Here is an 11515-nt window from a genome sequence, read left to right as displayed (position 1 = left end):
ATTTTTACAGTTAATACGCTGTATGCCGGCAAGACCTAGCGGAAGATCCCTGCAAATGTAAACACCTACATGCACAGTGACCTACTTACTAGTTACATGGGGACTCGCACGTAGCCATATAAAGGATTTTCAAAAGCTGCATTCAAAGCCTGCAATTTAAAACAATTTTAGTGCAACGTTTGGCAGACTGAATAGAAATGATGCTTGATAGTCATTCATCCACATTTTATTTAGCTTTAACATACAGAGTTTTCTTTTAAATTACAAAGGCTTACAGCGTGCCAAGAACTTAATATTGTATTGATTTCAATGGGGAATTTTGTTTTAGATTTGATGACATTGCTACCAGCCCACATTTTGAGTGGATAACATCTAAAATTCAGTGTAATGGTGTTGAAGGATCTCCATCAATTTCCAGACACAGAAAGAATTCAAGGACTTACATACATCGAATGTATTCTGTTTATTTGAGAAGGAAGATCTCATATGAGCGCCCATTATACAAGGCATCTCTTATCATGTACAATAAAATCAACCATTGCTTCCAGCAGAATACAAAAATACACATCTCAGTGACTTCCATACAATAATAAATATGTAATCATGCATTCAACAATAAAAAGGCACGGAAAACTGGTCACTTAGTAGTCATAAAAATTACTAACTATATTAACAAAGCCACCCAAATTATCTGTACAAGGAAATGTAACAATATATTCCAAAGGTGAAAACACATAAAACATCTTTAAAATAGTATATGCAATAAATACCTCAATTGTTTTAATATATTAAAAATAAAACTGTGCCATTGTAAACAGTATGTAAACAAACAAAATTCACTGTTCCTTACCATTATTACAAGTAAATAAAGCCAAAAGTTACACCCCTGCTCTGTTAGATATACTTCATTGGCAAGTTTTGTCAGGCAGTTTAAAGTTTTACTCTTTTCTGCAGCAAACAGAGCCCACTATGTGTGTAATTGTAAGTACAATAGCAATTGCTAAGCTTCAAAACTGACTACCCAGAATGTAGTAGGTCATTAAATAGTCAGAACAGAAACCAGAAAAAGCAATTATTTTTTTTTTTTTTGCAGTGTTACGGACAAATTAATTTATTTATACTACATACAACAGTGTCAGTAAAACTTAGCCACTCGTAGACCACCACTCATCTATAGGTCTCGGGGGCTGTTCAGGCTGGTAAGCATCCTTCCTGCCCCAGGCAGAGCCAGCAAGGCATACCGAGGGTAACCAACTTGCCCCCAGTCCTATCAACCTAGCATCAGGAAACCAAAAGCAGAACCCTGACCTCCAGCCCCTGCCTCCTCATTTCCTCTGATATCCTGTACTCGTCATGGCCTTTCAGACAAATAACATCGAGTCCTGAACCCCATTCCTGATTACAATTACAGAAAGACAACGCACATGCAAAAGGAAAGCTATCTGCTCACTTGGGCACCCACCTGCTCCCACTAATAACCATGGAGACTGACCACAGAGGGAGCACAATGGGAGCTTTTATCCCAAATCTGCAATCAGATCCCCATTACCAGACCAGCGAGCCCAGGCAGAGCCCTGTGTATCCTTCGTAAGCCACTGCTGATCATTCTTTTGAGGTTTCTATAGCCAACAGAGACAAAATCCTGGAAAGTTCAACCAGCGTGCGTACTTCCTTCCTTATTAGCAAGGGGAAGAGTGTGAATCGGAATATTATCCTTTCTTAAACAAAGTTACAGCAAAAGAAGCCTAGGGGTGGGCATTCTGTACAGATGTCTTCAGAAAGAGCCTCACAGGGGAATAAGGCTGGCTCCCTACTTCTTCAGCTTCTGATAACATTTGGTAACATTGCTGATAACTACCTCATTTTGCAAGTCCTGCTGTATCCCCAGAATGGCTACCTACAATGAATGCAAACTTACCTGTTCCAGACACATATATTTCAAAGTGCACAATAGCTCTTGTTTGAAAACAAAATTTTTAGCCTCAGATGAAAAAAAAATAATAATAATTTGTATTTATTAGGCTGTTACACAGCCTTCTGTCTCTTTACAGGAAGAATATACTTGGAGCATACAGAATTAAAAGATACCCTGGAAGGGGATTTAGGAAGCACTGCATTACAGTATTTTTCCTCCCTGGTGCTAGAAGAACTGATCCTTCTGTCTCTTAATAAGTGCTTTCTTTAATGTCAAGCAGTTGTCTAACTTACCCTACCACTTAGTATTTGCATAATTGTATTCACTCATGAAATATTAAAAGAATAATTCTACAGACTGGCTCTGAAGATACCTCCATGTCTTGATTAGAAGTTTAAAACACTATATAATATACAGTTGGGTTGTTTTTTTGTTTGTTTAGATAAGGTACTTTTGGACAAGGTTCTTTATGTTTCATTCCAGATCAGCAGAGCCAGGTGAACTGTATAAATAATTCTTCACCTTCACTTACTACACTGCATGCCATCTTTGTGGAGAAAGATATGAAAAATGATCTATTTTAGAAGATTCTATATTAAATCTTACAAAAGTTATTTTAGAAGCTATTTTCTTAGACATATTCAAGGACCAGAACAATGAAAAAGTCTGTACATTCAATGAGGCATGTATTCCCACCTGTGTTGTATTTTGCAGGTTCTGTAAAAAAAATCCAAATAGCAACTGCAGATTTCACATTGGGAAAAATAAATACATTTCAATCATTCAAAAAAAAAAAATCACAGTAGGAAAATAGCCAGTAAACAATAGATTCAGAGGGGTTTAATCTTGGCCCCAGCGAGATCAATAGGAGTTTTGCCAAGGATTTCAACAAAGCCAAAATTTCACCCAGAATCTTGTACAATTCTTTAGCTGACAACAATCAAACATCCTGCCACTCCATTGTATAAGTTAAATATTAATAAGCATCTGTAAACATCCTGCAATTCATCTGATATAAAAATATTATAATAAAAACAATGCAGCATCTCAAGCATTGTATATATTTAAGTTTTTTGGCTCTACACATAAGTTGGCGTCATTATACTGGGCAAAACCAGGGTATATATATACATATATATGTACAGGTGTGCGTGCACACGCTACCAACTAGATACTGCATATATACACACATGCACACGCAAATACTGGCAAGAGAACAACATTCATAGGTATGGCATTCAGAAGTCTACCAATGATCAGTCTGATGATGACTTTCATGTGAAGAACAATTTCTACCTATCCAAATCTCTTGTAGGCTTACACGTCAATGCTAAAACTAAAATACATGAGCAATCTCGAAGGGGGACTAAAGTGCTGTTTGAAGCCAAGCACACGTGTAAGTGCCAACAGTCTGTGGCCTTAGTCTGCATATTTGCAAAGACAACGAATTTCCCTGTGGGGTAAGCAGGACCAAGGGGAAATGAACAGCAGAAGCTACTGAGCACACAGGTTGGACAAGATGACCTCCACAGCTCCTTTACAACCTAAACTATCCTTTGATTCTGTGATTTTTATTTTTTTTTCCACCTGACTAGAACAGTACAAACTACGTTATGTATTTTCATCTTCTAATCGATGAAAGTAGAAAAAAAAAGCAGAAAAGCAGAAATTGCTTATTTCAGCTTTTTGCTTCAGAATATATTCAGACCCAAACATATGAGCTATGTAGAAAACTATAGTGTCACATCTCTGAATGGGATGCATCCAGCAACATTTACATGTGTACTTTACGCATTTACTCAAGCAAATAAGTGAATGTTATTGCAGAACTAATGGCTGCACTTGGCTGGAATACTACTTTAAGAGACAAGCCTGGCTAATAAGAGAAACCTCATGTTGTGCTAGGATCCTCTCAGTACCTCTGGAATACCCTTAGAAGAAATTAGCTTTTTGAAAATGCCAGAACATCCACAGCAATTCCATAGCACTCAGATTTAAAGATAACCTACTCTGGACATCCTATGGAAACTTTCTACCCTTCCCAAATGAAGAATACCAATGAATGTATTCTGAAAAAAATAACTGTCAGTGGAGAGAGAGAAAGCAAGTGCTTACTTATACTCTGAATTTTACTGGTATTTAAGACACTATATGTTTATTCTTTGGATTTTACTGGTATGTAAGACACTATTTGTTTATTAAGATAGTTGATATGCATGTGAGTTATGGTACAACATAAAGAATATTGAAATACCTACTTCAATAGAGAGAGAGATGGCATCTTGTGAGAGGACAGTGCCACTGGAAACCTTCTGGGAGAGTGTTTCCACATCTATGTACTCATCATAAACATTCACAAATCATCTCAGAAGAAGCTCTGATATCTTAAAAATCTCACTAAGACCCCCCCATGTCATATCTTGTCAGCACGTGTATTCTCCCTCACAGAAGAAACAAAACCAAGCAGCTTCTAAGAGTTTTCCTCAACCTCTATATTCACATAATAATCGACCACAGCTGCAATAAGAAGCAGTCCCATGCCAAGCTTACTGCAACTAATGCAGGGAGGGAGAAAAACATAGTATTACCTATAACCCTTTCCCTGTTAAAGTCATTATCGGGTTATTAATAACTAAAAAGTTTCCAATCTAATTATTCTAGTTGACTAAAAGTAGGATTTACAATGCTAATTCCCTTCAAATGTTCATAGTTGGGAATTGGAGCATTGTGGAGGTCTTTATTTGGTAAAAAATAAATAAAATGGCTTTAAGCTTTGTACCATATTTTACTTTCAGTTTCTTTTCAATCCTATCACTAATCTTTCAGTCATACTACAGTATTTTTCCAAAGTATTTGTTCTGTAGAATTATCAGTTGCATACCTGTCCTACTAATAGCTATCGTAAATTTTAGTAGTTTCAAAAATCTGACAGAGTTGATGAAGTTACCCAAGCACTTCTCTTTCAAAGGGCATTCTAGTAGATAGTGTTAATTGTTAGCGCGATGGCAAACCAAATCACGCTTTCAGCAGAGATTGCAGGAGTACAACCTGGAGGATTTTAGCTCACTATGGCTATAGGAGACTTAGAGGCCTGAAGCCTTGGTTAGTCTAGGAGACGTCCTGGAGCATCCTGCAGATCTTTCCTAGCCTGCCTGTCCAGCTATTCTGAATGGAAAGTGGGGGAGACGTGTGAGGGTCTCATCTTGCCAAGCAGCCGGGAAGTTATCCAGGCACAGGAGCTGGGAAGCAGTGCGGGAACATGAGTACAGACACGACCTGTGTTAAACACAAATTACACACCAGCTTCTTCTGCCCTTGCTAATATAAGCAAAAGGTTACATGAACATGAACTCAAAATCCCACCCAAATGCTTACATAAAAAGTGTGTGTCAACTGGGAAACAATGTCTTCAACTATTGGAATGAGATTTTTATCGTTCTACCATGTAAATATAAGAATTTTCCCTTGGCTGCTCTGAAGGTGGTAGCTCTTTAAGCACTGCAGCTAAATTCATTACAGTTTGTTCAGGGATACCCCCAGGTCGGTAATTGCCAGCATTTTGCTAGTTTGCTAAAGTGTTAACAGTGCTAATATATATATACATACATACATATATATATATATATATACACACGCACTTTTACAGATAATGAAAGGATCACGTTTTGAGTTTAGTTCTACATATTTAAAGAAAAATTCAAATGAATTTTTTTGATTATAAAATTGCGGGCAATCAATTTAAGCCTACAAAAGTTACTGTGAATGGTGGTATTAGCTCCAACTGGCAGCAGGAATACTCTTGGAACAATCCAGATGGTTTCCAAATGGAATACAATTTCTGAGAAACAGACTGGGCTTCTGTATGGCAGAAATGAGCATTTCAAGTACATAAGCTAACCATTAACAGAGCTATTAAACCTAATGCAACAGTAGTAGAAAAGAACTAGAAAATTTTTTTTTCTTTTTGTAGAAAAGATCAAGTTCCACACTATGCTCTATATATAAATACATGAATTTATACAACCAGTAAAGATCTTCTATTGATAATTACCACATGATGCTTTATCAATCCTACTGACACTATCATTCAGCTCTGAAGAGGCAGCAGACAGATTTAAAGTCCTGTCCAAACTCCTCAGCTTCCTTGCGTCATCAAAAACTCCTCCTTTTACCTAAGACAGCAATACAGTCATTTACAGTTCCTGCAAACATCAAATCTTTGCAGTTAGCATAAGCAGCATCAAACCTTGATGATATGAAAATCATACCACAAAACATACAATCTATGAAAACAATCAAAAAATGGGAGAGCCCATGGTATAAATGCAACACTCAGGACATGGCAGTTGAGAGGTATGTTGGGGTGAAAAAATAAAAACAAAATTAATACAGTTTTCTGGGGCTCTCAGTGACAAGATGATTTCCTGGTTGTACACTAAATATATTGCTCCAGCTCAGTTATCCTTAACAACATACATTGCTTGCAACTTTCACAAATACACTTTACACTGCTAATTATTAGTTACCAGAACTCTCAAACTTGTATTCAAGAACTTAATACTCAGGGGCACAGATAGAGCAATGGAGAAAAAGCAGCAAACATTAGTAATGCAATCATTAATAGCAAGCATCAAGCAAAACGGAATCACTGTGGGTTTTGTTGTTGTTGTTTTTCTTGTATGTCCTTTGTGAAATTATCTATATATAATATGTAGTTTTAAATTTATTTTAAAAGTAACACTGCTATACTTCCTCTCCTAGTTGGTTTAAATATTACTTTTCCATTACATGTGAAGGTTTCCTGTCTAGATGCAATGAAAAATGCTGATTATTTTAGCCTTGCAACAAGATCTGTGCATTATCAGGGCATAATGAAATTTTCATTAACTGAATAAGCATCACTGAGTTCAACTAAAAAGTAAAAACTGTCAGGTTTTGTATTTCTCTACAAAAAAAAAAAAAAAGGAATATATGAAATAGGACATTATAAAAAATAAAATAAAATAAAATAAATAAATTCCTCTTACTTGAATTACTGTTACAAACATTACAGCCTGAATTTCCTTGGGCAGGGATGGAGATAGAAAGATGTTTTCTATTTATTATTTATAGGGCCAAGGATATTTACTCCAGTCCCAAAGTAAGAAATACTGGATTAAAATTGTCTGGGAAGGGTTTTGATCACATGCTTTATCTTTTACTGTTCTTCCAGAGGTTTAAAATATTTTTCTTTGAAAGAAAGAGGTGTTTAGGAGAAGAAATAAAACATACTGAAATGAGAAATACACAAAAACGTATCATAAAGAAAATTTGCAGTTGCCATCATAGTAAAAAAATCATTTTTGAACAAGTTTTTTTCTTTGAAGTATTGTAAAAAATAAATAAATAAAACCATGAGCTTGCCTGACTTCATTCAGTTTCTAAAAAGATAAAAAGAAGGCGTTACGTATTACCAAGGCAATACATGCATCACCCAAATCAGAGGCTGCTATAACAATTGAACACAAAAAGCCGGAAAAAAAATCTACTTGAAAATGACAAAACATAAACACGTGCTAAGAGATCTACTGTCATTTAAAAACCTTCTCTTCCACTTTCTGAAGCATAGCACATTAATCTACATGAATACCATCCACTTCAAAAAATGTTGATTGCTTGGCATTGCCTTCACAGATTTTAAGGTATGCTGACTGACCACAGAGGTTAAGTATATTGGACTATTGGGAAAAGAAAAATTAATCCAGTAAACACTATACAGTGTTTTTTGTCTTCATGAATCTAGCATGTTGAAGCAGGCTCCACAAAAGCTACTGGGATTAACTAGTTTTCTAGAAAATTAACTACTTCTAGGGAATTGGCTTATCTTATTTGTAATGAAATATTAGGAAGTATGCTTTAAAGCCCTTTAAACATTGGGATTAAATTATAAAGAATTCTGTTTGCGAACATACAATCTATGTATGTCTTTCAGTTCTAGGAGCTGAGATTTTGACAGTGCTAAGGAAAAAAACAATACTTGGAAATCTGCAATAATCATGAGATAGTTAACACTGTGTTCAAAAATCTTTCCTTAGAAAAGCCACGTCACATAAGACAGTTATAACCCATGACCTCAGTAGCAAAATCCCATAAAATATTTTGAGTCTCCTTATCAAATGCATTTGGAATTGATATTCAAAACTATTCTAAGGCATAGAGCTGCATAAAACGTGCTCTCCTGGGCATACAGATCATGCTATTAAATATAGCATAACTGATGCTTAAAATACTTTTTCTATTTGCACGTTTTAAAAAAAAACCTTTGCTTTAGGACAATCAAAGTTGAATTCTTTGGTGGTCACTTAAAAAAATGGAACTTTGCAAAGACAAGTTGTCCTATACTGAGGTAATCTAAGAGTGTCATAAGAAAATCGCATTACAAAACAACACTTGGTCATTCTCCCTGCCTAAAAGCACCTCTGATTTTTTAATATACTCATTTTGGCCTCTATAGCCATCATCATGTTGCCTTAAGATATTCTGCTCTGTAGCCCATCTTACCACATTGCATATAGCAAGACTGAAAGTTGTGGAGAGGGTGAATCCTACAATCAGGAAAGCAAAGAAGGTTCTTTTATGAATTATATCCTTGACTTCACCAGGAATACTAACTACATCGTCTACCATAACATCGACATATTAGAATGCTGCTGCACATTAAAACATGTCACAGCTTACAGAGAAAGAAAAAAAAAAAAAAGAGTAAAGGAAATACAACTTGTGAAGACTTGACAGATGCCATCTGAACATCATTAAAGGGGTCAACGTCAAGTACATTAAAAAATATATCTTTCCGTTGTTTGCATAACTTTCCATTGTTTACATATGCTTTTAATACATCAGCATGAAAATAATGTCACTTGACAAGCAGCTTTTGTGTTGTTTTTTACTGAAAACCTAATGGAACATAGCCCTTTACTTTTGTTTGTTGACCAGAACAATCGATTATGTCCACAAAGCTCCCAGAGTGGTGCTGGTTTAACCTACAGCAGCAAGAGCACATACTACTCCAACTGGATATAAACTAAGACTGTTTTACTGCTTTTTAACATCGCTTGTGATAAAACAATGAAGGGAACACATCTGATTTTCCAAGGGATGATTCCCATCATCCTCATGAGAAAAGGATGACAAAACCAGGATGTGGTACGTGACGTTGTCCCCTTTAAATGGGGAAAAGCTTTTGACCAAACAAATGAAACCTTACTCTATTGTCTACTAGGAAAACAGAAATACATATTAGCATACTCCTTAACCTGTAAGAATCAACAGAGATATTTGATAAAGCATAAGTCAAGTGTTCCTCTGGTGGGAATGCCACGTTGATCAGAACAGCAAGGAGACAAAGGTTCTGGGCGAGTTCTCTGGCCTGTGATGCAATTATCATCTCATCTCAAACATTTAAGTAGGTTTTTTTGTGTCTTAACCCCTAGATATATTTCATATTTATATAAAATATAAAGCACATTATTTTTCTACTGGATTAATACTTTGTGAGAAATTAACCAGGAAATTCAATTATGAAGCTATGTTTTGTTTAAGTAAACTGTAAATAACCTTATAAACTCTAGTCTAATGCAATTACTAAACAAAGATGTTTTTCATTTTTTAACCTGTTTACACTCATAGATTATTGGCTTGCATGTGATTCATCTTTGCATGCATAGTGTAAAACTTTAGAGTTTTTAAATTTTTTTATGATCTACTGATGTAGGAGTGCTGACAAGAAACAAATTGATGCCTCTGTAAAGAAATGCATACATAGAAATTTTTAAATTAATAGTAAATTAGTAATGAGTAAAAGCTTTTACCCCACAAAAATCAAATCAGATGCTACATTTTAACACTTTTCTTACTTATGATAAATACTTTAAATTTTCCCATAAAAATTTTCATTAATCTTTCAACCTGCTTTTAGAACAATAGAATAAATAAAACCATTAGTTCCTACAAGTTCAAATAAGCTACAGATGTTTAAGATAACTGAATAACTATATTAAATGCACCATGAGAAAATTCTTTATAATTTTCCATGCAGGAAGCCAATTGATATTTTTGTGAGGTACCGGTCTTTCAAAAATACTCATAAGTTAGTTACCTGATACACCTTCTGTACATGGTATATTTAAAAATCTAACTGTACAGTGTTTCAATCATATATAATGCATATAATTTGCTGAATATGGCACAAATGCTAAGTTTCCACACCCACACATCCTTTGCCATAGAACACGTTTAGGAATAACACAACACTGAAGAATAGAAAAGTGCCTGAAACCAAAAAAAGGACACTCAAGTAGTAATAAATTAAATCTCATTCAAACCGATATAAAAGTTGTTCAAGTGTTTAAAGTATCAGAAGTGTCATGCAACGGAACGACAGACAATTCAGGCAGGCACACCATGCATTACAGGTTGCATTCATGGTATAACAAGGTATCTTTCCCCGTCCTGCGTGGCCCGTGAGTGCGAGGTACCTGAGGCATTGCTAGACTCGCGTGTTGAACCTCGAAAGCGGCCACCTCTCAGTCTCCTGCACGGGAGGTTTTATGGAAGCCATGCCTGGAAAGGACTACCAGACAACCTCATGCTGTACGGTGGCATCTTGCTGCGTCGTAAAGAGAGGCATACTGAGCTGCATGTAAGCAAAGCGATCATTTCTCGATTATATTTTCCAGTCAGTGCAGTTCACCGTCAACCAACTGATTTACCAAAATGTGCTTATCTGAACTGGCCAAGTTTGAACGCCAAGAAAATGCCTTCATGGAACGTATAACCTTTTCCTTTTTTTCTTTTTTTTTTCTTTTTTTTTTTGGCACAAATCCTTTTTTGCTCTTGCAACAAGCTGTTCACCATACAATCATTCAGAGACACTAGCCTGTACAAATACACCAGTGCTTATTCTTCCATACAGTATACAAAGACAGCTAAGTGCCTGCAACAGCTCTGCTTCTCCAGCAACTTTCCCTCTCTCTCTCAGGAGAGTACCAGCATAATTACACGTCAGACAAAGGGGTGTTCTTGCCGAGCTCTTTAATTCCCTGGAGAATTCGCTTCATATGACCCACTTTCGTTATCCCCAGGTCCTACAGAAATTAAGAAAAAAAGAAAAAAAAAAAAGAGAGAGAGAAAAAAAAAAGAAAAAGAAGAAAGTTTATTTACAAAAATGAAAAAAAGGCAACAATTATGATCTAGCCATGCAACAGATGTCTAGAAATGTGCTAACTGCAAACAACATTAACTGGAAAAGATTCTATGGCACTAGCAAGTGTTGCTTAACAAAAACAATCCAATAACAACAAATGCTTAGAGCATACAATGAATGCCTCTCTGTCTGGCAGATGGAAAAATACTTACCTGCAACAATCATAACCCAAAACACTGCAATATCTTTCAAAAACATATTTTGCTTGACTTCTAAGTACAAATCCTTTCACAGTTTCTGGAGAAAAAGAACAATCTCCCCCTCCTCTCTAATACAGCAATCAAATGCTCAGTAGGATGTGATGGATTAGAGCTTCTGTGCAGCAACATCACTTGATCTGTGGCCCTATGATGCCT

General features: G+C 35.9%; 1 protein-coding gene across 14 annotated transcripts in view; it reads right to left on the bottom strand.

The window, feature by feature from the left end:
• Nucleotides 1-204: 204 nt before the first annotated feature.
• Nucleotides 205-11515, bottom strand: part of DGKH (diacylglycerol kinase eta) — a 176990-nt gene continuing 165679 nt past the window's right edge. For all 14 annotated transcript variants that reach the window (XM_080554954.1, XM_080554961.1, XM_080554966.1 and 11 more), the window contains one exon: nt 205-11040. In XM_080554954.1, the coding sequence (XP_080411080.1) occupies nt 10951-11040 (90 nt within the window). In that variant the 3' untranslated portion in view covers nt 205-10950. The remainder of the gene's footprint in view (nt 11041-11515) is intronic.

Source organism: Anser brachyrhynchus (genome assembly GCF_964034855.1).
Source record: "Anser brachyrhynchus genome assembly, chromosome: 1".
Taxonomy (NCBI): Eukaryota; Metazoa; Chordata; class Aves; order Anseriformes; family Anatidae; genus Anser; species Anser brachyrhynchus.
Note: the sequence above shows the minus strand (reverse complement) of the source record. Positions and strands in the feature narration are given on the sequence as shown.